Source organism: Sciurus carolinensis, chromosome 10 (assembly GCF_902686445.1).
Source record: "Sciurus carolinensis chromosome 10, mSciCar1.2, whole genome shotgun sequence".
In the NCBI taxonomy this organism is placed as follows: domain Eukaryota; kingdom Metazoa; phylum Chordata; class Mammalia; order Rodentia; family Sciuridae; genus Sciurus; species Sciurus carolinensis.
Window position 1 is genome coordinate 108790360 of NC_062222.1, and position 26725 is coordinate 108817084.

The 26725-nt window shown below is 35.5% G+C and overlaps 1 protein-coding gene and 1 non-coding gene across 2 annotated transcripts in view; both read left to right on the plus strand.

Annotated features, from left to right (window-relative positions):
* Smim14 (small integral membrane protein 14) overlaps nt 1–26725 on the plus strand; it is an 88081-nt gene that overhangs the window by 13133 nt on the left and 48223 nt on the right. The window contains exon 2 of the mRNA XM_047567094.1: nt 22063–22172. Within this exon, the coding sequence (XP_047423050.1) occupies nt 22098–22172 (75 nt within the window). The 5' untranslated portion in view covers nt 22063–22097. The remainder of the gene's footprint in view (nt 1–22062; nt 22173–26725) is intronic.
* LOC124995158 (small nucleolar RNA SNORA31) lies at nt 3685–3807 on the plus strand. The gene has a single exon (XR_007110634.1). It is a non-coding gene; the product is annotated as a small nucleolar RNA SNORA31 (small nucleolar RNA).

Sequence of the window (26725 nt, forward strand, 5' to 3'; positions counted from 1 at the left end):
GAAGTGTCCGTTTTAGGGTCTGTCTATATACTTTATAATTTATTCATCAATGATAGGATTTAGTTCATCGGTACTGTATTAACTTATAGAATTAGAATACCTAGTTCTCCCTTACCTGTAGATAACCAAGGCCTGAAAATATTAAGTGGAAAATTCCATAAGTAAATACTTAATAAGTTACATATTGTGTACCATACTGAAAAGCATAATGAAATCTCATCCCTTTCTGCTTTGTCCCACTTAGGAGGTGAATCATTCCTTCCTTTGTTCTAATGCATCTATCCATGCTGTATGTGCTGCCTTTTAGTTACTTGTTTACCATCTAGGGTGTCAGGTGGTCCCCAGAATGTGAAAAAACTTGTATTTTACTGGCTCAGTGGTAGAGTGCTTGACTAGCATGTGTGAGGCACTGGTTTTGATCCTCAGCACCATATAAAATAAATAAAATAAAGGTGTTGTGTCCATCTACAACCATGTATGTGTGTATATATATATATATATATATATAAAATTAAGGACTAGGGGTATAGCTCATGGGTAGAAATGCATATGTAAATCCTTGGGTTCAACCCACAGCACTAAAAAATTAAAAACTTAAAACTCTTTTGAATAGTTAAAATATTCACATGGTGTAAATTCAGAAGATACAAATAGGATCCCCCATCCTTTTCTTTCTTCCTTTAAAGAGATAAGATCTTCCTGTGTTGCCTAGGATTCCTGAATCCCAAATTCCTGGACTGAAGAGATCCTTATTCCTTCTTCCTGTAGGTGGGACTACAGGCATGGGACATGCCTGGCTACAGAAGTATATGCACAGTAAAAAGTCTTCTATTTCTGTTCCCTAAGCACATAGGCCATAGACTGCCAATTATATAATTATTTTAAAGTACTAAATTTTTAAGGTTTAGGACTATCTATCTTTCCATAGATAAACACCACTACTTTACTATTGGGTGGGAGTTACCGCAACAGCATTTGATTTTTGTTTTGGATAATAGCTTTTGTTTACATGTGTGTAAATTGTATTTATATATAAACATTTGTACCCATATGTAAATGTATAATTTGAGTAAAATGTGTGGAAAAGTAGGAAAACAAAATCATTATTTGATCACCATAACACTCAACTAGTGTAATCATTTTAAGATATAATAATCTTTTTTCCAAGTTTTTCTAAATACTTTTTAAAACATTAACCACAAGAATTTCACGTGGAACGTGATGGATGTCTAACTTACCTTGTATAAGGGAAAGGAAATTAGTAATAGTTCTTTTGTAAGAAGGAGCAGGGAATGAAAGAGAAGGGAATTAATGATTAGAGAGAAGTTAAATAAAGATTCATATTTTTATAGTACAGCTTAAGGAAAAATTAAGGTAAAATCCAACTTGCAGTAATTCTGGATCTTTTTTAAGCTTTTATTTATTATTTACTTGATGCTAGGGATTGGACCCAGGGCCTTGTGTATGCTAAGCAATCACTCTACCTCTGAACTACACTTCCAGCCCTCTTTTTTCTTAAAGTAAGGAATGGATTTGAAATGTAGAGAGGATGAACTGATAGTCAGATTATACTATTCTGTTACAATTTACTATTCTATGTTTTGTTGTCAGTACCATGGAGAATTTATTTTAAAAGGAAAAGAGAAAAAACTTTCCAAGTCTTAAGTTCAGTCTATATCTGGTATCACAATGGAGTCTGAGCAACAGAAGTTAAAGACTCAAAATCAAAAAATATAAAGGTACTGAGTGTTTGGGTAAAAAAACAAAAATACCTACTGTACAGGATTCTGCCTCAAAATTTATTAGTCTCTAGATGGACATGGTGGCACAGGCCTATAATCCCATAGATTTAGTTCACTGCTAAAGAACCCTGGGTTAAATCCCCAGTACAAAAAAAAAAAAAAAAAAAAAAGGTAGCCTTTTAGTACAACTACAGGAAGGGGGATTCCAAAAAGTTTGTGGAAATCAATGGATAATTGTTGAGTAACAGTTGCCTGTTATTACTAATTTAAGATAAATAAAATGTCAATAATCTTTTATCACTTAAAAGGATTTTCCTAATACCACCTGAAACTAATGTTCTAACCCAAATTTCCCATAAATTTTCCAGTTGCTCAACCCAGAGTTCCCTACTGTGCTATTTTTTCTGAGGCACACCTCAGCCCTTTTTTATTTATTTAGATACAGGGTGTCACTGAGTTGCTTAGTACCTCGCTAAATTGCTGAGGCTGGCTTTGAACTCATGACCTGCCTGTCCTCAGCCTCCCAAGCCACTAGATTTACAGGTGTGCACCACTGCATCTGGCTCTACTATGTTATTTTTTAAGAGCATAAATCTATTAATACATGGTTCTTTTCAGCTTCTTTTTTTAAAGTGCTGTCTTTAATTACATGTGCCATTTTATAATCTGCTTAATTATGCTTTTTCACTAAGCACATAAACCTTTTTCTCTTACTGCAATTTTTTTCATTCTGAAAGCAGTATACTTTAATCAGAAAAGAAAAATACAGATTTTTTTTTTTTTTTGCTCCAAAGGTCTCTTATGTTACCCAGGCTGGTCTTGAACTCCTGGGCTCAAATGATCTCCTGCTTCAGCCTCTGGAGTAGCTGGGATTGCAGGCACATATTCTCAAGCCTGCATCCCATAGAATGTATTATAATATTAAGGGTTCAGTTTTCATAGTCTGCATTTTTTTTTTTTTTCTTCAATACTGAGGCTGGAACACAAGGTCTCACATATGCTAAGCAAGCACTCTACCATTAAGTTACATCTCCAGCTCTTCTTATTTTGAGACAAGGTCTCAACAAATTGCCAAAATTGGCCTTGAAATTGTAGTCCTCCTACCTCAGCCTCCTGAGTGGCTGGATTATAGTTGTGTGCCACCTTGTCTGGCCCTTGTTTTATTTTAATTTTTTTATTTTTTGGCACCAAGGATTGAATGCAGGGGTGCTTAACCACTGAGCCATGTCTAGTCAAGTTGCTTAGGGCCTCTAAATTGTTGAGGTTGGCTTTGAACTTGTGATCCTCCTGCCTCAGCCTCCTGAACCCCTGGAATTATAGGCATGTGCCACCATATCCAGCTCCTCAGTTTTATTTTTAAAACAAGTATTGTTACATTATGCAGGCTAACCTAGAACTTGTGGGCTCAAGTGATTTTCCTGTCTCAGATTCCCAAGTAGTGCAAACCACCATGCCTGACTGATCTGAATATTTTTAGTTGATGACACATATTACCAAACTGCATCCCAGAAGGTTGAGGGTTGTAGTAGTTCGTTATCGGACTAGTAGTATATAACTACACTTTCATTGAACTTTTTTTGGTTTTAGGTGAAAGTTGATATTAATTGCATTTAATTGATGATGCAGCTAAGGTACTTTTTTCACTTTTTTGCAGTGTCAGGAGAATTGAACCCGGAACCTTTTGTACATGCTAGGTATGCACTCTTCCACTGAGCTACATCCCCAGCCCGTTTCTCTAATTTTTATATTAGTTGTATGCCTTCTTCAGGAATTATCTTTTCCCTTAGGCTTTATTTATTAAAAAAATTGTAGTGGAGCTGGGTGCAGTGGTGTATTCCTGTAATTCCAGAGGTTCTGGAGACTGAGGCAAGGAGAATCAAAAGTTTGAGGCAAGTTTGGACAATTTAGGAAATCCTATCTAAAAATAAAAAGGTCTGGTGGTGTGCATCTGATAGACCCTTGAACAATTTGCTGTTGTTCTTTTGGTGTGCCCTAGGATGCAAAAGAAAATAATTGTGTGCTTTCTGTCTTTGCGGCAGTCCAGATTGAGTTGGGGAATACATTTGTAGAAAAAGAAAAACAAAATAAAGAGGTCTGGTGGTGTGGCTCAGTGGTAAAGTGCCCTGGATTTAATCCCCAGTACTGAGGGGTAAGGGCAAGTAGAGAGACTACTGGCTGTTTGAACTGTTCTTTTCAGATTTGAGAGATTTATTTACCCTCCTGCTCACTAGCCCTTGATTTTTAGACCTCTTGGTTTGTGTTTTGTGTTTTATGTAGATCTCATGACCACGACTTTGTTAGTCCTATTGTATTCTATTAGAAATTTTGTCTTGTCTGTTAAATGTATTAAGTAATGGAAAATTTACTAGCCATTAGTGAAAAAAAGAAGTAATAAGACCATTTTAGGTAAAAATCAGGTAATGGTAGTTCCAGTCCAAATTAATATGAAAACTCCTGAGTTAATTTAGCTGTGGTTGGCTTATATGCTTTAAAAATTTATGACTGATTCTCCCAAGCATTTTTTAAAAGCAGTTTAAAAATATTTATGATTTTGCATTGCTCTGTTACAAAAATAGTAAACTCATTTGAAAATTACTTTTATGATCTTAAAACATTGACATTTTGTGTTTTGAGAATTTTTGCTACGCCGAGGAATTTGTAAAATACCTTCTTTTTTTGGTGCTGGGGTTTTATTCTAGGGGCACTTAACCACTGAGCCACATCTCCAACCCCTTTTTATTTTTAATTTTGATACGGTCTCACTTAGTTGCTTAGGGCCTTGCTAAATTGCTGAGCCTGGCTTTATCCTGCCTCAGCCTCCCAAGTTGCTGGGATTACAGGTGTGCACCACTGTGTCCAGCTGTATTATTGGCTTTTAATCTGTTATCACAGTAAGATTGAGAATTTTTTGTAGATTATTTGCTATTCTTTCATCTAGATATTTCTGAAATGAGATTAAGGGTCTGTTTTTACATACTTTTCTACTAAAATAACTATCATCTCAGACTGTTAACAAGTTAATGAAACTGCAAATCATAGAAAAATAGTTCTAAAATCCAAGATGGAACCTGAAAATAACGTTAATAACGTGATTGGGCTGAGGAGGTAGTTAAATGGTAGAAAACTTGCCTATCATGGGCAAAGGGCTCTGAGTTCAATCCCCAGCACCAAAAAAATTTTTTTAAGAAATATTTGTGGGCTGGGGAGATAGCTCAGTTGGTAAAGTGCTCGCCTTACAAGCACAGGGCCCTGGGTTCGATCCCTAGCACCGCAAAAAAGAAAAGAAATATTCGTGCAGGGGACTGGGGATATACCTCAGTTGGTATAGTGCTTCCCTCGCAAGCACAAGACCCTGGGGTCGATCCTCAGCACTGCAAAAACAAACAAGAAATACTTGGGAAGGATTTACTTATTTTTATTTATTTATTTTGCAGTGCTGAGAATCAAACCCAGGACTCATGCATACTAGGCAAGGACTCTACTGCTGAGCTACATCTCAGTCCTTTTTGTTTTAATGCATGGGATCTCTACATTGACCAGGCTGCCCTTAAATTTGTATCTTCCTGCCTTAGCCTCCCAAGTAGCTGGGATTATAGACATGTGACACCTTACCTGGTTTATTTTCATTTCCTTTATTGTTTTCACAAATATACCATTATCTTTCAGAACCATGCTAAAGGAATTAAAGGGTAACAACCTTGATTTTTCATTTTTTGTGGGAAGGGGTTTCTTTTGATGATTTAATTCAACTTTTTTTTTTCAGAGATGATTTTTTGTGGCTATGAGGGGCTGAGGGTCTTTATTTGATATATAATGAAAAATGTCTTCCAAGTCATTAAAGATTAAGGGAGGAAAGTGTTTATATGATGGTAAGTATGTGTGAGTTCACATTAGTTGTCTTGCTGAAAAAATACCTGGTTACTTGGTTTGGGATATATCCTGGGTACGTGTATGTGTGTGGTGTTGAAGATTGAACCCAGGGCCCTGGGCATGCTAGGCAAGCATTCTACACTGACTTATGAACTCAGGACCCTGGACATGCTGGGCAAGCATTCTACACTGACTTATATCCCCAACTCTTTTTTATGTTTGTTTTTTGAGACAGGGTCTTGCTAAACCATATAGGCTGACCTCAAACTTATGATCCTCTTGCCTTTGCCTCCAGAAGAGCTGGGATTACAGGCATGTGCCACCACACCCATATGAGAGATAGATATCCTTTTAAGGAGCTTTTACATTCTAATTTTTTTTATTTTTTTATTTTTTAAGAAGGTGTTTTTCCAGGCTGGGTGGCTCCTGCCTGTATTCCCAGTGACTCGGGAGTCTGAAATAGGAGAATTGCAAGTTCGAGGCCAGCCACAGCAGTTTAGTAAGGCCCTAAGCAACTTACCGAGACCCAGTCTCAAAAAATCAAGAGGGCTGGGTATGTGGCTCATTGGTTACACTTCTGGGTTCAATCCCTGGTTTTTTTTTTTTTTTTTTGATTTGTGTTTTTAAAAGCCAATAATATAAAGTACTCCCAGGGCTGAGGTTGTAGCTCAGTGGTAGAGCACTTGCTAGCACGTGTAAGGCAGTGGGTTTGATCCTCAGCACCACATAAAACAAAAAAATAAATAGAAGTATTGTGTCCATCTACAACTAAAAAAATTAAAAATAAAAAATACTCCCAAAATCAGTAAGAGAAAAAAAAGAGTTTGAAAAGGAGGATATATAAATGCCAGTACACTTGAAAAAATGCTCACTCAGTGTTGTTAAAATTAGGAAATAAAAACAGGGATACTCTTTGGGCCTGACATCCTGGCAGTTTTTAAAACTGATTATGTCCACATACTATTATATTATCACTAATAATACTCTAATTGTACTCTATAATGTACTGTTGATAGAATTGTTTAAACCAGGGCTGGGTAATGTGTAGCTCACTGGTGTAGTACTTGCCTAGCGTACACCAAGCTCTGGGTTTCATCCCCAGCACCACAAAAATAAACAAATGGGAAAGCCTTTTTATGTATTCCCTTAAACCTGGAGATTTCATTTTTAGTCCTCCAAAATATTAGCACAAGGATGGTTGTTGAAATATTTTTTTAAAAATTGAAAATGCCCTAAGTACTTAGTCTGTAATGAAGGAGTGCTTAAGTTATTTAATTTATTCATGTTTTAGTGTATTATATGACCATGAAAGAAAGTGAGGAAAAGTCTTGCTTTGTGTGTGTGTGTGTGTGTGTGTGTGTGTGTGTGTGTGTATACCAGGAATTGAACCTGGGAAGCTTAACCACTGAGCCATATCCCCACTTTTTAAAAAAAAAAATTTTTTTTTTTTTTTTTTTTAGCTGTAAAAGGACACAATACCTTTATTTATTTACTTTTTGTGGTGCTGAGGATCGAACCCAGTGCCTCACATGTGCTAGGCAGGCGCTCTACCACTGAGCTACAATCCCAGCCCCCCCAAACCTTTTTTTTTAATACATATTTTTTAGTTGTTGATGGAACTTTATTTTTATGTATTTATATATGGTGCTGAGAATTGAATCCAGTGCTTCACATATGCTAGGCAAGCACTCTACCACTGAGCTACAACCCCAGCCCGCACATCCCCACTTTTTTTTTTTTTGCGGTACTGGGGACTGAACCCAGGGCCTTGTGCTTGCAAGGCACACATTCTACCAACTGAGCTATATCCCCAGCCCACATCCCCACTTTTTGAGATGGAATCTTGCTAAATTGCTTAGGGCCTTGCAAGGTGACTGACTTTGAATTGTGATACTCCTGCCTTAGCCTTTGGGATTATAGACATGTGCCACCACTCCCTGCTGAGCTTTGCATATTGAAATGAAAGGTCTTCAAGACTTATTTTTATGTTACAAAAAAGCAAGATGCAGAACATGTACAAGACATACCAAATGCCTCATAAAACCTAGCAAAATGTTTTATATATATATATATATATGTATATATCTATATCTATATCTATATATATATGAGTATAAATGTGTATGAAAAGACCTGAAAGTATTCATATGAGACTGTTAAGTGATGGCACCTCTTGGGGAGAGGAAGAATTATGGAGAGAATAGGAAGGTTGACATTTTCTGTTGCACTTTATGTACTTCCGGTGACTTACTGGAATTGATCTGATAAAAATATATAGGAAAGGGGCTGGGGATATAGCTCAGTTGGTACAGTGCTTGCCTTGCATGCACAAGGCCCCAAGTTCAAGCCCCAGGATCACAAAAAAGAAAAAAAAAAAAAAAAAAAAAAATATATATATATATATATATATATATATGACTGAACTGGGGGTTGTGGCTTAGTGGTAGAGCCACTTGCCTGGCATGTGTGAGGCACTGGGTTCTATTCTTAGCACCACATAAAAATAAAAGTATTACACCCAAAATATATATATATAGATAGATAGATAAATAGATAGGCCTAACTTTGCTATTGTTACTATTTCCTACTAAGAATGTTGTCCTTATTAGGAACCACTCCTAACCACCCCTCCCCCCAGCCCACTGGGGATTTCACTCAGGGGTGCTTTGCCATTAAGCTACATTCCCAGCCCTTTTTATTTTTTTATTTTGAGACAGGGTCTTGCTAAGCTGCCCATGTTGGCCTAGAACTTGCAGTCCTCCTTCCTTAACCTTCCTAGCAACTGGGATTACAGGTGTATGTCACAATACCTGGCACCTTCTTATGAACCACTTTTAAGGAATCAGATCCTCCCTGTAAGCCTAATTCTACAACAATAATTCTTTTAAAAGCACTTTGTAGAAGTACAATATCTCCTTTTATAACCTCTTACAAAATTATAAGCAGGAAATTAAATTTCATTCCCCAAAGGTGAAATTGTGAAAAATTAAACACACCTATCATGAACTGAAGTGTTTTAAAGTTCTAATAGCAGATGATAAATTGGTTAAAAGCATTGAAAAATTCCCTCGACACATATAGCAACAGGTGACTCAACCGTTATGTTATTTGCAAATTCTACCAGGAAAAGTTATGTACTTGTAGTGAAGAGAGAAAATGATCCAGATCTGCAAATAAGGGGAATTGGTTTTGCCTTCTCAACATACAGAGCACATTATTTCACTTCTTTTCTGTGCTATGAATTGTCCAGTGGATGGGTTTGAGAGTTTTAAATACATGTACTTATTTTATTCAATACCACATTAAAATGACCTATGAGCTACGTCGTTTATACCTAGAGCCATATTGCTGTCAAATATTGGTTATATTAGAGAGATGCTGATATATCAGTGTCAAATATCAGTTAAATTAATATGAAAAATTTCAAAATATAAAAAAGTAGTATAGGAACTCCTTAGTATTTATCATTGTCAACTCATGTCTAGTTTCTTTTAATCTAAGCGTATGTCTAATTCCCTCATTCCCCCTGGATTACGGTGGTACTTTTGAAGTGCTGGGGATTGCAAACAGGGCCTCTTTAATGCTAGCAAGTGCTCTACCTCTGAGCTACGTCCCTAGCAACCTTCTCCCCATTATTTAAATTTTTGAAAATTTTAAGTGTGTATATATATGATTTAATGACTATTTGTGACATATTACATATTTTTTAATATATATATTTTTAGTTGTAGGTGGACACAGTACCATTATTTAATTTTTATGTAGTGCTAAGGATCAAACCCAGGACCTCATGCATGCTAGGCAAGCATGCTACCACTGAGCCACAACCCCAGCCCCATATTACACATTTTTTAAGAAACAAATAGTAGCTGAGTGTGGTAGTACACATCTGCAACCCAACCCCAACCACTCTCATGAGGCTGAATCAAGAGGATTGCAAGTTTCAGCAACATAATGAGGCCTACAGTAGCTTAGACCCTATTTAAAAAAAAAAAAAAAAAAGGATGAATGATGGGGATATAGTTCAGAATTAAAGCACTCCTGAGTCAAATTCGCAGTACCAAAAAAAGTAGTAAAGGTAGTTGTCCTGAAGTATCATGCCCCCCCCCTTTTTTTTTAAAGGGAGATTGAACACATTCCCAGCCCTTTTTTGTATTTTATTTAGAGACAGGGTCTCACTGAGTTACTTAGAGCTTTGCTAAGTTGCCGAGGCTGGCTTTGAACTAATGATCCTCCTGCCTCAGCCTCCTGAGCCACTGGGATTCAGTAGTGCGCCTCTGCGCCTGACCAGGATCATGCCTTTTTGATGTTAGCATTGTTTTCTAAAATTAGGGACATAGAGGAGGCTAACAACTTACTAAACAAGAAGGGTAAAAGCATATTTTCAAATTACTTTCTACTGAAGACCTCTTTGAGGCAGACTTACTGAAGTTCTGGTTAGTTCCCCTGTTCTTTCTCACCCAGGATGTTCTTAAGTCTTAACCAACTATGTCCATTTGTATTAAAAAAAAAAAAAAAAAAAGTTGAGGTGAATAGACTACCCACTCCAAGTTCTCTGGAGCATCTTTTTATTTCTTTAAATAGACCCTTTGTAAAAGGTGATTTTTAAATGGAAGCTGTTAACTGGAAACTGAGTAATAATTAAAACAGTCAAGTTTGCTTGAAGGAGGTTCCACAGAAGCTCAGCACTAAGTCTCAGGAATGTTCTATTTATAAATGTACTTTTCATTTACTTGAGATTCTACAAGGCTGGAATATAATTAAAAATTCTACTTTGTTTACATTGTTCCTGGCATATATAGATAGAGAAGGAATAAACATTGCCAAGAATTCAGTAAATATTTATTCACGAATACAGTGGCTGAAGCAGCAAAAAAAAGGTGTTTGGAGAGGGTGACAACTAAGATAGGTTCCTGACCTGCAGAATCTGTGTTTTCAGGGGAGAGGAATGAAACCTAATTTTGTTAATCAAACAGATAGGAAATAAACAGAGAATTGAAAATAACTGTTTTATCATTTTAATGCATGGTACAGTGATAAAACTGAACATCCCCTCCCCTTTTTTTGTTACTAGGTATTGAACCCAGGAGTACTTAACCACATTCCCAGCCCTTTATTAAAATATTATTTTGAGATGGATGTCTCTAAGTTGCTTAGAGCCTTGCTAAATTGCTGAGGCTGGCTTTGAACTTGAGAACCTCCTGTCTTAGCCTTCCAAGTTGCTGGATTACAGGCATGCTACATTGTACCTGGCTAAACATTTCTTTCTTTAGCAAAATCATGCTAGTGTTTTCTTAAGATTTCCATGTTCAGAGGTTATGGAACTGGGTAAGTATTCAGCATTTTGGTAATTGCATTTATTTTTTAAAAAGTAGTAAAATTTCTTTTAATTTTAACCAATTTTCATTGGTCCAGGGGGATACAGATATGGATGACCAAGGACCAGTGTCGTTAGTCTCCAGTTGGTTATATCCATATCAGCACAGTCTCTGCCCTATTGATAAACAGGCTTTCAAGGTGAATTTTATCTACCTATTAAGGTAGATTATATTTACTTTTAGGGTTTTCTGTGTTGAGTGCACACAGTCCAGTAACATGAAAACTAATTTTTGTGTGTGTGTGTGGTGTGGGATTGAACTCAGGGCCTCACACATACTAGGCAAGTGCTGTACCACTGAGCTACACCCCCAGCCCCAAAGCTAATTAATTTTAAAGATATGAGAGGTTGGGCATGGTGGCACATATCTGTAATCTCAGAGACTTGGGAGGCTGAGGCAGGAAGATTCCAAGTTCAAAGCCAGCCTAAGTAACTTACTAAAACTTACTGAGGCTGTCAGTAATTTAGGGAGAACCTGTCTCAAAATAAAAAGAGCTGGAGATGTAACTAAGTAGTTAAGTGCCCCTGGGTTCAATCTCCAGTACCCGCTCTCCCCTGGAAAAAGAAAAAAAAGAAAAGGGACAGAGTAGTCCCAGACAAAAATATTAATTAGTCACATTTGTGGATGGTATTTCCTAGCTTCTGGAAGGCTTGGCTCTCCAGTTTAGGCTCTCTACTTCCCCTTCCATTTAGTTCTGACATACAGATTTTAGATGAGAGGTAGGTTTGCCCTGATAGTTCTGCAACTTGATATCATCTCAGTATATCTTAGATATTTCCCCAAATCACCACATAGAAGTCTAATTCTTTCCAGCAGCTGTATAGGATTTCCGATACTATCATTGTTTTCATCAGAATCACCCCTATAGACACTTTGCATATTTTTTCTCTTAGGATATTCTTGTGAACATCCTTATAAAAAGTTTTGCATATTTTGGGACTAGAGGTGTAGCTCAGTGGTAGAATACAAAGCCCTGGGTTTAATCACAGCAATCTCCCACCCTACCCCTTCTCCAAATTTGCATACTTATTTTGATATGAAGGTCCAAATTAATTTTACCAGTCTTTTTCTTTGTGTGGTACTGGGAGTTGAACACAGAACTTTGTGCTTGTTAGGCAAGTGCACTACCACTGAGTTACGTCCCTAGACCTTTTTTCTTCTTATTTTGAGACAGTCTGATTAAATTACCCAGGCTGACCTTAAATTTGTGATTCTCCTGCCTTAGCATCTAAGTAGCTGGAATTACATACATGTGTCATCAATCTTCTGATAGGTGAAAATGACATTGTTTTGATTTACATTTCTTTCATTTTGTGTTTGCTTATTGATTCTATTTTCCTATAAATATGGTCTTTGCCCATTTTTGTTAGGTTGCTATTTTCATATTTATTTTTCAGAATTCTCTGTGAATTAGGAAAATTAGCTCTGATATATATAATGCAGATGTTTTTCTAAGTTTGTCTTTTCTTTTTGCAGTGTATTTTGGTTTATTATTACTGTTTTTGATTGTTAAAACTATTGATACTTTCCTTTATGGTTTCTTAGCTTTATGTCCTTCTGTGTGTACCCTGATCATTTTCTTGTAGTTATATGTGTGAGTCAGTTTGTGGACACTATTCTGATCCTTTGTTGCATTTGACCGTTTTTTTTGTGTGACTTTATTTTAAAAATCACTCATGGATCTAAAATTTATTTTGGAGTAAGGAATGAGGATAGTGAGAAAACCAACTACCTGAACACAATTTATGGAATACTTTTTTTCCTAGCGATTGTATATGCTGTCATCAAAATCTATGTATTTCTACAACATCACTATTGTTATTGTCCTATTGATAGAGCATTTTAACGAGGTTCCCTATATCTATCTAGTCAGATTTTTCAGTGTTCCATAGTGCAGCCAAGATGATCTTTTCAAAAATCTGCCAAGATAAAACTATGGGTTTCACATTGCTCTTTGGGTAAAGACGTAATCCCCAACATGTCCTGAAATTTCTCCGCTGGTTCTGTGTGGGCAAGGGAAAGGGTTCTTGTGGGAGGGATGGGCTGGCAGCAAAATAAAAACTATGAAAGTTAGTTATTTATGAGAAATAATGCAGAAGAGAGAATTATCTTAAGAGCAGGAGCTGACTGATGGAGCCGTCCATAAGGGTCTGTCTCTAACAAAAGAAAGAGCCCTTGCTTGTTTTTTTTTTTTTTTTTTTTTTTTTAAATAGCAGTACAGATCAAAAGGGCACCAGTAGGAGCTTCTACCATGAAAAACAGGATGGGGGGGGGGTGGAGGCAAGCAAGCCATTTGACTCTAGTGGGTCATTCCCACATCCAGGGCTTGCATTTGAATTTTAGCAGTGAACCAATGCAGGATAACCACATGATTCAGGCAGTTCCTGAGACCAGAACCTCCTATCTAATAGCCCAACTAAGTTTGGTTCTCATAAACCATGGGTGACTTCCCACATATTCCCCCTTTGTATTTTTTAAATGCAAATGATGGGCAGCTACTTTGGGGTCCTGAATCCTGATTCTGAGGGTATGGCAACCTATTAATATGATACAAAAAAAAGAATTAGTAGCAAACATATCATTCCAATAATATATCATGCAAATGTTTCTGCATGTTTTCAGGATTAAATCCATTCAATTCTTAAACTGTTTGATCACCTAGAGTTGCAGGGTCCATGAGATCAATTCTCCTTTTCTGAATATCCTGGATGTGATGATGTAATTCCATAAGATCCAGGCTGTTATTATTGCTATGTCAAATATCCATTAGATGATTCTTAATTATTTTCCAGTCTCATTGGGAAGTATACTGTTTGGCTTCAGTAACACAGACATACTTGCAGTCATCATGGCATTGATGCCTTTGTTTAAATTTGAGAGCAGAAACCTCATTACCTATATTTGTAACAGTAGCTGTGAAAGCATTTAACTTAGTCTCAATCATTTCATCAATACTTCCAGGGATCATAGCATCTTGACAGAATGAATTATGCCCCTAGATACAGTGAACATGGGAATGGAGAGAAGCCTAAAAGAATATATCAAAATATACGGAACCCAAATTATCATCAAATAAATAACTGGTAGAAGCCCAAATGTGATTTATTGATCTTTCTAGTGTAACATCATTTAGTTTTCTGAACTCTGATTTGGTCTTCATTACATGGTTATTAGTAGTGCAAAGCAATATCCAAACAATAGGGAGTAGTCTAAATCACTTGGAGTTTCAAAAAATCAAAATGATTGTATATCTAATCTTATTTTGGTATTCTGAAAGTGGTTCTAGATAACTGTTTTCCTAGTTTCTTAGATCGTCTACTGTATTAAAAATTCAGATTAAACATGGTTGCCTGCAAATTCTTTTCAAGAAGTAGTAAAAGCGAAACACATGTAGTGGTAGTGCTGCCACGTTAAGCCTTTCTGGCTTTGTACCTTCTGGAGGAAGTGACATTCTGATGTAACTGTCTTCTATTTTTGAAGATCAATCCAAAACATATCCAACACTTTTAGAGATTTTTATGTTGCATTGGCAAGACAGTTGCACATTCCATCCATTTAGGAAAGTTGCCAAATTCTATTACAATGAAGGCAGTAAGATATAGGTGCATTGTGGGGTTTCCATGTCCAGCATGGGTGAGGGAAAGGGTTTCTGTCAGAGGAATGCGCTGACTGTAGATTAATCACTAAGAAACTTATTTAATAAAATAACCACAAGAGACAATTATGCTTTTAAATCAAAGGGGAGCATGATGAATTGAGCCATGCTAAGATCTGGCTTCTAACAACGATGGAGGAGCCCACCTTCCCTTTATTTATAGTTGTACTCCTAAAGGGGGACCAGGAAGAGCTGCTTCTGTGAGGGGTGGCATTAAGGAAGCCATTTGCTTTAGTGGGTCATCCCAGTAGGATTAGCATTTTCTCAGGTGGTGAGCCACTCTGCACAGAAGTCACATACCCAGGCTATCTGAAACAGTCTCTCATGACTACCAGTTCTGGAAGTCAGAATTCTGTGTTCCGTGGCTCAGCCAAGTGTGATTCTGCTAGTCATGGATGGCTTCCCACAGTGGATATTCCCTGGAAGTGACTGGCTTGTTATGAGAAAGTCCCATTTTAATAACTGTTTGGACATATAATCTTAAATTCCAAGGAACAGTATGATTGGCTGGCGTAGATACTCCCTCTGGTGGCTTTTCCTCAAAAGTTATCTTTAAATAGCCAGCATATTTATTATGGGACCAGCATATTTACCACTGTAGGCAGTATAATTAAATCCAGTAGCATTAATAGATATAGTATGTTTATCTGTAAAATCTCCCATTATATGAGTATCATTAGTATATACTGGAATGGATTATCGAGTCCACATCACATTAAAGGTGGATCTGGGAAATGGGTCCAATGAGTCTCTCCATAAATTCTACTTACCTGAAAGCACCCCAAAGCCAACATGGCTATAAACATGGTGATTGGAGTCTTAATTACCTCTCTGTTGTTGGACTATCTGTTCAGCCTGTAAGTATCTGGTCCTTTAGTTATCTCCACAATGACAGGTTAGTTTTTCTGGAAATATACAAGTATAGCCTCTACCTTATAGTATCACAGAATCTGACGTATTCTGTTGCTCCATGTGTTACTCAGCAGCGGTGAGACTTTTAAATTTTTTTGAAATAATTTTGTGAGAATTAGGTATATGTAGGGTTCTGTTTCCCCTTTTTTATTTTTTAAAGTTGTAGAAAAAAGTTGATATAAGTTAGAGCATCATTAGCCTTAAATTGTAGACAATGGCCTAGCATTGTTCAAATATTCAAACCATAAGAAATAACTTAATAAATATTTTTATTTGACCTGGAAAATTAGTAAAAGTTACCTATTGTTAATGTTATTGAGCTGAAAAGGCCATTAACCTAGTTTTTACCTAATGTATGATTTGATTTTGTCTGTAGTGACTGAGCAACAAATTAAGAAATAGGATCAATATAAATATTGAAAGTCAGTTTTACAATTTGTCTTATAGGTAATGGCCTTATTAACTTAAATTGTTATTATTAGAATTGGTACTTGTGTAAGGCATTAATAAACAGTAGTTGTAAGATTTGTAAGAGAAATACAATATAAAAATAAGAGTAAAAACATTTAATTTTTATAATAGTTATGAATTAAAGAATATAATTTTTTATAATTTTAAATATTTATATATAGTATTTTCTGTTTATATTAGGATTGTAGTAATTTGGATAACAAAAATTTATCTTTTGAACTTAACCTTAAACAAACTTGAATGATTATTTTAACTTGGAATAAAATGAGAAGCAGACTTTTAACTTTTTTTTTTTTTTTTTGTGGTATGGGGGATTGAAAGACTTTTAATAGAGGTGGCCTGTACAAAGGATATAGAAGATATAAAAAGACTTTAAAAAAATACGTATGTTTTGTGAGCACAGGAAAATTTTCTTCCATTTACTAATGAAAAATGAAGTAAAAAAACAGCTTTTTACCTATCAAATTTTGAAAAATTTTTATTTTCAAATTTAGTGTCGATCCAAGTATGGGAAATTAGTACTTCAAATATTATTGGGTAGGGGCTGGAGTTGTGGCTCAGTGGTAGAACACTTGCCTGGCATGTGTGAGGCCCTGGGTTCCATCCTCAGCACTGCACATAAATAAATAAAAGATTCATTGACAACTAAAAAATATCTTTAAAAAATATTATTGGATAGAATGTGAATTGGTAGCATCTTTCAGGACAACAATAAGTTACTCAAAATTCTTAGAATTTTATATGTCATTGATCTAGCAATAATTTTAAGGGATTTATGCTAAAATAATTTTTATACTTAAAGATACAGCTGTGAGAATATTCTTAATAACTTTATTTTTAGGTAGCAAAAATAATTTAAATGACCAACATAATGGTTTGGGATAAATGAACTATATGATAAAAAATATGACAGTAAGAATAATATTGTGAGAGAATATTAATTATTTGTAATTTAAAATAATTTTACAAGTTTAAAAAATAAAAACTATTCTATATGTATAAAATATGTATATATCTAGGAATATATGTGGAAAACAATTTAAAAGATTGTATACTAAATGTTAGAAGTTATTTATGGGTAGTAGAAATTTAAGAGATTCTTATGTATACTTCTTAATTTTTCTTAAATGGATCTCTTGATAAAACTTAGGTGAGGTGTTTTAATTTTGAGACTAATCTTAGTTTCTTAATTGAATATTTATAAAATTTGTATATATAATTTTTTGGATTAATATAAATTAGGTAACATAATTTAATACTATATCTGAAACATGAAACAGATGAGAGCTTTTATCCCCTCTTGTGGGAAGGTTCAAAATATTTTCGTAACTCATTTTACTAACCTTTAAATATGCTAGTGTCTCTTAATTGTCTTTTAGAAATATAGTTAAGTTGACTTTTCAAAGTACAGAGTAACAAATTTTATGACATTTATTTAGTTATAAAATATTAAGTGACATAATTAAAATTTTAATTTATTATTATGTAAGTTTGTAAGAGACCATTATTATAGAGACTTTAGTCTGGAGCTCATCAGCTTAGTAAAATATCCTTTTAAATCTTATACATTAAAGACGTATAGGGGCTGGGGTTATAGCTCAGTGGTGGAATGCTTGCCTAGCACGTGTGAGGCATTGGGTTCAATCCTCAGCACCACAAAAATAAGTGAATAAAATGAAGACATTGTGTCCATCTACAATTAAAAGTATTTTTTAAAAAGCTTGTATTTTTGGGAAACAAAGATACAATTAACATATAACAAGTTAGTAATAACTATCATAATTACATTGTTATTTTTATATTAACGAAGTTTGACTTTTAAAGAGAAATGTGAAATCTGGAATGTAAGGTGTATTTTAAAACAACAGTTATTGTTTAACCAAAATTGTATAAATCTTAATTTCTTTAAAATTTGCTTTTCTAAATAAAACTTACTAGACACAAAAATTATTTTATTGGAATGAGAGTAGATTGTTTTAATTAATTTCCTATTTCTTTTATTCTTTGGTTAAAACGCCCAATTAATAGGGGTCTGTGAAAAGATCTTATTTATACTTTTTAAAAGACCTCATGATAGAAACAGTACAATTTAAAGAGTAAAAACCTTTAAATAACTTTAACTGATTGTTAATGAAATGTAACTAAATTGCATGTAAACCTTTTGAAAGTTATTTTGTATAAATTTTGTTTTAATGTAAATAGTCTTCTACTTTACAAGCTGAAAAGTTTCTTAGATCCTTATATATCATACCTGATAGTTTAGTCCTAGCAACTTGGTTCTCAGACCACAGAGAATAAAGGAATTTTAGACCTTTTTTATATCAATCAAATTACAAACACATCTAATGTTGAAATATATTTCAGTTAAGAGTATCTGATGTTTTTATATTTAGTAGATGATATTTTAGCACCCAATAAGAGACATTTTATCATTTCAACTTTGTAAATCAAGAAATATCTTCTGTAATAAAGTCTTATATAATTAATCCCACTTATTTTAAATTTAACTGAATTGTAAAAGTCAAGACATCAAACAAATGTAGGTAACAGTATTATTTCTTTTCTGTTGAAGAAAATTGTTAGAAGGAAATGGACAAATTTGAAATATTATTGAAATTAACAATTTTATTAATTATTTGACTTCCTGTTGAAGAAAATTGTTAAAGCAAATGAATATTGATTTTGTATATTATAGGTATTAGCAATTTTATTAATTATTTGACCAGCTGGAAAAATTTGAATTAACTTTAAAGACATCTTTATTTTTATGTTTACCCAATTTAAATAGAACCTTATTTAGTCACATGAATTAAAGATATTTGGATCCATTCTTTATTTTTATTTTAATTTTAAATTGTGAGCATGCTCATTGAATTATATGTAAATTTTGGTATGTAAATATAACCATTGTGGAAACACATTTATAAATCAGTGAAATAGACAAAAAGAAAAATTTTTATAACTTTTTATAAGTGGAGCTCCATAGTAGTGAACAAACTACTTATCAAAGCTTTTGATTTAACCTGTTTAGGAATTTAAGATAAATCCAATTAAACTTTTATATGATTTAATCATAAGGCAGGCCTGCTTCAATGGATAAGCCAGGTTTGAAGTCTGGCTTTTTGTCCTAATAATTGTTAGGTTCACCTTAGCATCATTCCTAAAAAGCAAAAAATTAATCCGTTAAACAGCACAATTAGAACATCTTTTATTAACTTTAGTTTTTTTTTTTTTTTTTTTTAACTTTGACTAAAGACAATCCATTTGAGAGAATGAGAGAAAGTGAATGGATTCCTATGGTGAAACCTGTTGGTGAAACTGAATTGCCGCTGGTTAACAGAGTGCCACTGTGGTATGGGTGGTTAGTAGGCTCCTCCTGCATTTGGAAGTTTGCTGGTTCAAGATCAGCCTGTAAAGATTCTTATTCTATTTTCCAGTGAGTTGTTAATCAGGGAAGTAGAACATTGCAGCTAAGATTTTAATTTTCCTTTCTTCTTGTGCATAGCATTTGAAAGCACCCAGAAACCACTCCGGATGCAGGAACTCACGCAAGACTTTATTAAGTGGACAGGCAGAGTGTCTGCCCGCAGGATGAGAGAAAGAGAGCTCCCAGGAGGGTGTGCCAAGAGGGAGCAAGAGTGAGGAAGAGAGAGAGAGAAAATGGCAGGGGAGCGATCCTTAAATTGTAGAATTTCCAGGGCTAATAACAAGGGACCAATGGTTGGCCAGGAGGTTCCCAGGCTAACAATCTGGACCAATTACTGGCTAGGAAGTTTGGGTGGGCTAACAAGCTGCGTTGTGAAGTGGTGTGGGGGAGGCAGAATAATGGTGGCAGCAAAATAGCAGATCTTATGCCAGTAGAATGGAGAAGAATTAGCTTTCAAATGGGGGAGGGCTAGAAAGGAGTCCAGGAAAACCATGCGAGTCCGCCATTACTTCTCCTCTCATCTTGGTGACCTGGACCTGAGGGGCTCTGCCTGGGCAGGAACCAGTCATGCTCTCTTAGAGCAGGCAAGAAACATTCAGTGAACTTTTCCAGTGGTGTCAAAGCGGCCCAGCTGCTGCCTCCCATCCTCCCCACCGGGGTCAGAAACCATGCTGCTTCTGCAGCCTGGGGAGCTGTGGTGGGAACACACGTATTTAAATTATGAAACTGGCCAATTAATTTTCCTTTTTTTAGGTTAGAGGTTTTCCTTGAGTTACTGACTAGGGTCTTTTCTCCTAGCATTTTAAACTTCTGTATTTAACTTAGTTAAGTTAGGCTTTACTTTCAGGTTAGGTTGCATAGCCAGTTTCTGCTGGCAGATAGGAAATTCGACATGCGGGCTGACTAGACGTGCAGACTATCTGATCGCATCTGTGATTTAAAGCGACCAAAGTCTGTTACCACTTTTAAGAATTGTAAAAGTTGCGTTCTCTTTTATGGAATTTCCACTCTGACTACAATGCTGAGTAGAGCTGAATAGACTTTTCTTTTAGAGTTAAAATTCCCCGAGTTTAAGGTCATGCTATAGACAGATTCTTCTCTCTCAATAAAATACGTTTTTCTGTTTCCATGAGAGGAGGCCAAGCACCCACTGAGACTTTACTTTTCTTCAAATGCCAGTTCTTGCCTCAGGTCCCGCATAGGGAAGGAAAAGAATTCCTGTAGGAGGGATGGGCTGGCAGCGAAATAAAAGCTATGAAAGTTTTTTATGAGAAATAATGACAGAAGACAGAATTATCTTAAGAGCAGGAGCATGACTGACGGAGCCATTCATAAGGTCTGGCTCTAACAAAGGAAGAGCCCTTGCCTTTTTTTTTTTTTTTTTTTTTAAATAGCAGTACAAATCAAAAGGGCACCAGTAGGAGTTTCGACCGTGAAAAACAGGATGGGGTGGGGGTGGAGTTAAACAAGCCATTTGGCTCTAGTGGGTCATTCCCATATCCAGGGCTTTCATTTGAATTTCAGCGGTGAACCAAGGCAGGATAACCACATGACTCATGCAGTTCCTAAGACCAGAACCTCCTTTCTAATAGTTCAACCAAGCTTGGTTCACATATAAGCCATGGGTGGCTTCTTGCACAGAAAGACCCCGTGTGACCTGGTCTCCTTCAAACTTCTTTGGTCTTATTTTAGACCATTTCCTCTCCCTGTACTTTGCCTAAAAACTCCTCTAAGCACTAAACTGAATCAGTCATTGCACTCATCTCATTTTTTCTCCCATCTCTCGGGAATCTATCATCCTTATTGCCTGATGTTCAGAATTTTAAAAACTACTATTTGTGTATTTTGTCTGGTTTTTAAAAATTGCTTTAGAGAGAAGGTTAAATCTGGTTGCTGGTATTCCATCTTGGCCTTTCTGTTTTTCAGACTCAACCTAGCCATTTCCTAGTTATTGTTCATTTTCTTTCATAAACCTTGGTGTCAACCAGGTGTGGTGGCACACGCCTGTAATTCCAGTGACGTGGGGAGGCTGAAGCAGGAGAGTCTTGAGTTCAAAGCCAGCCTCAGCAACATAGCGAGATTCCAAGCAACTCAGGAAGACCCCGTCTCTAAAGAAGATATAAAAAGGGGCTGGGGATGTGACTCAGTGGCTAAGCACCCCTGTGTTCAATCCCTGGTACAAAAACCCCCCAAAAACAAAAAACTTGGTATCATCGAAAATACCTTATTTTTTTCTTTCAAACTACTTTCTTGATGAGGTAAATATTCCTTTAAAATTTGATTACTGGAACTAATAAAGGTTAAAGAAGCAATAAGCAGAATAGGCTCTAGCATCCTAAGTGGGGCCAGTTAAAAGCATCTGAAGATGTTTGCATTTTAGGATATTGGTCTGATGGCAGGTGAAGTAATCATTCACTTGTATAGATTCATAATTTGTATGATAAATTTATAATCCTATAGAATTAGTAATAAGTGCACAGGTGTAGGTGATTAATATGAACTATATATATAGTGTAATCTATTATGAATCTATACAATGAATTTTTCAATGCTCAGGAGAAAAGTAACTGAATAAGTAGTCTTATACTATTTTTTCCTTCCTCCTAGATTTAAACAGTCAAGTAAAATCAAGCTGGGTAATCATGGCAGAAGGTGGATTCGATCCCTGTGAATGTGTTTGCTCTCATGAACATGCGATGAGAAGGCTGATCAATCTGGTGAGATTAACAGGATAGTCCCATTCAGAACTGATCTGATCTGTACTCTTGTTTTTTTTTTTAAGTTGGTTCCATAGTTTTACTTACTGATTTTTGTGATGCTGGGAATTGAACCCAGGGCCTCACACCACTAGGCAAATGCTCGAACACTAAGCTATACCCCCAGCCCCTCCTATTCTGTTTTTGTGAGATATTGTTTTTTGGAGGTTTTCATCTGATGACCACTAAAACAGTATTTCATAATTGAAATTTCATAGTGGATTGAGTTATAACAATTAAAGTTCTTTTATTAGAGATGAAAATATATTACTGCCTTTAGGTAGATTTATGTTGGTGAAATTCACTATCATAGGTAAATAACACATTCACGTACACCCTTTTCTGCTATATACTATACAATTAGAATTTCTTTGCCTTCTAAATTGCTATGAAACCATATTCCTATTTATGGATTTGTATTATGTGTGTGGTACTAGGGATCAAACCCAGGGCCTTCCTTGTACATACTAAGCAAATATTCTACCACTGGGCTATATACCCCCAGCCCAAAATACATCCCAAGCCCTTGTTATTTTTATTTCGAGACAGGGTCTCGCCAAGTTGCTGAGGCTAGTCTTTTTTTTTTTTTTTTGGTACCAGGGATTGAACCCAGGGGTACTTAACCAATGGGCCACATCCCCAGCCCTTTTTAATATTTTATTTAGAGACAGGGTTTTGCTGTGTTACTAAGTGCCTCACTAAGTTGCTGAGTCTGGCTTTGAACTCATGATCTTCCTCCCTCATCCTCCCAAGCCTCTTGGATTACAGGTATGTGCCACTGTACCCAGCCAGTTTGTTGTAAAACAGTTTTATACAGATATATATTCTCATGGGTCACTTAAAGCAGGTGTAAACATGTGTTCAAATAAATTGTTAATAATTAATAAGTAAGGGCTGGGGAGATAGCTCAGTTGGTAGAGTGCTTGCCTTGCAAGCACAAGGTCCTGAGTTTGATCCCAAGCACCGCCAAAAAAAAAAAAAAGAAAAGTAGATTTTCTGCCAATTCAGCATTTCTATATATAGTGATTAGAATTGTGTTTTTTGTAGAATTAGCATGTACTAGCACTTATATCTGAAAGGGTTAGAAATAAAGTATATACTTATAAATGAAATTAGACTCAAAACTTTTTATTTGTTCTTTTTATAAATGACAGTAGAATATATTTTGACATAGTATAATACATGGAGTATAACTTCCCATTCTTGTGGTTGTGCAGGATGTGGAGTTAAACTGGTCATGTGTTCATATATGAACATAGGAAAATTATATTTGATTCATACTACTGTCTTTCCTATTCCCAACCCTCCTTCCCTTCATTCCCCAAAAGTAGACTCTCTTTTTTTAAATGTATTTTATATATATATATATATTAGTTGTAGATGGACACACCTTTATTTTTATGTGGTGCTGAGGATTGAATGTTAGTGCCTCACATGTGCTAGGCAAGCGCTTTACCACTACAGTCCCAGTCCCCAAATTAGACTCTTGAAGGTATAAAAATATAATGGGAATGTCATATCTCTGATAAATAGATGTAAAAATACATGGGTCCTAGGAGAGATTTTTTTTTTTATATATATTGGGTGTGGCTGTGTTGTCCAGGTTGGCCTTGAATTTGAACCTCCTATCTCTTGCAGCCTCTCCAGTAGCTAAGATTACAGTTGCATACCATCACGCCTGCCTGAACCAGGAAAGAATATTCTTTTTTATATATTTTTAGTTGGAGATGGACACAATACATTTATTTATTTATTAATTATGTGGTGCTAAGGATTGAACCCCGTTCCTCATACATGGGAGACAAGCACTTTACCACTGAGCTACAACCCTAGCCCCAGGAAAGAATATTCTTAAAAGATATTTTCTCATGTTTGTTTATGAAGTAAAAAACTGAGTTTTGGGTTTTGGGTTTTTTTTGTGCAGTGTTGAGACTCAAACCCAGGACCTCTTGCCTAATAAGCAACTGATCTACACTCCCAACCCCTCAAATCTAAATTGAATCAAATATAAGGCAAAAAATTTGAACAACACTGATATTAATAACAAAAAGTATGCTGGGTGTGGTGGAGCATGCCTTTAATCCCAATGATTTGGAAGGCTGAGGCGGGAAGATTACAAGTTTGAGGACAACCTTGGCAAATTAGTGAGACTCCATCCCAAAAAAGGGTTAGGGTTATGACTCAGTGTTAGAGCATCCTGGATTCAATCCCCAGTACCACAAAAAAAAAAAAAGAAAAAAAAAAAAAACTTGGTGTGTATGTGGGAACAGCAGTTTATATTAATGCATGTTAATAGAACATTTTTTATGGCAATCCTAGTTTTAAGTACATTGGAATTATATAAAAATAGACTTTACTTTTTAAATCTTTTAAAAGTTTGCATTCTTTAGTCCATGCTGGATATTTCATGCAACATAAAATTAGTAGTAGGTGTTTCATGTATAACATGGTGATAGCATAGTCGAAGATTCCAAAGGGAAAGAGAAACTTCTTTGAATCAGTAAGAAAACTTGCTGATTGGATTTGGTAAGCATTTCTTTGAATTGAATTTCACTTTTTAGTTTTTATTTCATGCATATTTATTTTTATTTTAATAACATTTCTCTTTAATTATGGTATGTACATTTTAAGTTTACATTTACATTTTGATGCATTTGTTATTTATTTTGGTGTAAGACACCTATTAAAGATAATCTTTTTTTTTATTAGAACTTTATAGTTATACACAGTAGTTGGGCTCATCCCAACAAACTCAAGCATGCGTGGAATTTAGTTTCAATTCTTGATCCCTTGCTATTCCTTCTCTCCTGTCAGCTATTAGACTTCTTTTTGCTTGTCTAATTTTTTTAGTTGTGGATGGACAGCATGCCTTTGTTTTATTTATTTTTATGCTGTGCTAAGGATGGAACCCAGTGCCTCATACAAGCTAGGCAAGTGCTCGCCACTGAGCTACACAGCCCCAGCCCCTTTTTGCTTGTCTATTAATTTGTATTTGATTGGTTCTTTTTTTAAAATATTTTTTTAGTTGTAGATGGACACAATATCTTTTATTTATTTATTTGTGGTGCTGAGGATTGAACCCAGGGCCTCACACATGCTAGACAAGAGATCTACCACTGTACAACCCCAACCCTGATTGGTTCTTTATGATATCCTTTCCTTCTCCTCTCCTTTATTTCACTCCAGCTTCTCCTGCTTTTTAAACAATTTCTTTCTTTCTTTTATCTTTTATCTTTATCTTTTTCTTTTTTTTTTTTTTTTTTCTTTTTCTGACCCTGGAGATTAAACTCTGGGGTTCTTTACCACTGAGCTACATCTGCCCCTGGAGTCTCTGAGATTACAGGCGTGTGTCACCACACTTGGCTCTAAACAAGCTCTTAAAGTTCGGAAATTCAATGATTTGTGTATAGTGTTGTTGTTTACTTTAGAAGTATTTATAGTTGTGAAAAGTTGTAAACCTAAATGCCTACCAGTATGGCTGTAGTTAGATCATGGCACATGCATGCTATGGAATCTTAATGTTAACCAAAAATGATGTCTTTAAAGAATGTTTAATGATGGAAAATACATATATGAGATGGGATGAGAATTTTCTTTTGTAGTTTCCTCTGATCATATATACCTTATCAGGAAAAGGTTATTTAACAAAAACTATCCATTTAACATCATCAGTATTCTTTTATCATAGAATTGGCTTTTCTACCTCTCAGATGCCATCATCTTCTCTTATTTCAGGGGACCTTTTTTCTTTTCTTCTCTTTCTTTCTTTCTTTTTTTTTTTTTTTGCAGGAACACATAATATTTTATAATATTGTTGCCTGGAGCTCTCTTCATGAAAGTGTTTTTAACATAACTGCCCACCCAGCCAAGAGGAAGAATAATTGAATTAAATATCCAATTATAAAAGATGTTACAGGGGGCTGGGGAGATAGCTTAGTTGGTAGAGTGCTTGTCTTGTAAGCACAAGGCCCTGAGTTCGATCCCCAGCACCCAAAAAAAAAAAAGACGTTACAGTAAAATTCACATAGGATTAGTAAAAGAAAAAAAAAAAGATCCCCAATTCTTTATCTGTAATTTTCATATCCAAGAACTATGAATTCAGTTTCTTCACAAGTTTGGTGACAAAATCTGACATGACTTAACCTGAGGCTCTTTACAGTCTTTAGTCATCACCTTCAGGGGGGCTATTCATAACTCACCACAAAAGTAGGAGTGTATTTGGTAATGGGTTTCTGTCCTAGAATTTTTTTTTTTTAGTAGTTTTGAGTGAAATATTTTATGTAGACCCTGTTAGTTTTCTATATTCTGAAAAATTTTGATTCCAAAACACAACTAGCTCTAGGTTTTCAAACAAAATATCATATAGTAATATCTCTCCACAGTGTTAATGACATGGTAACTCTACCAGACTGAAAGCTGGTCCCAGTAAATACTTTTGTCCCTTGGTATGTCATGAGGATGACTCTCCAGGAAAAGAGGAAAGGCATTTTAACACACCATGTGGGCTGCATGAA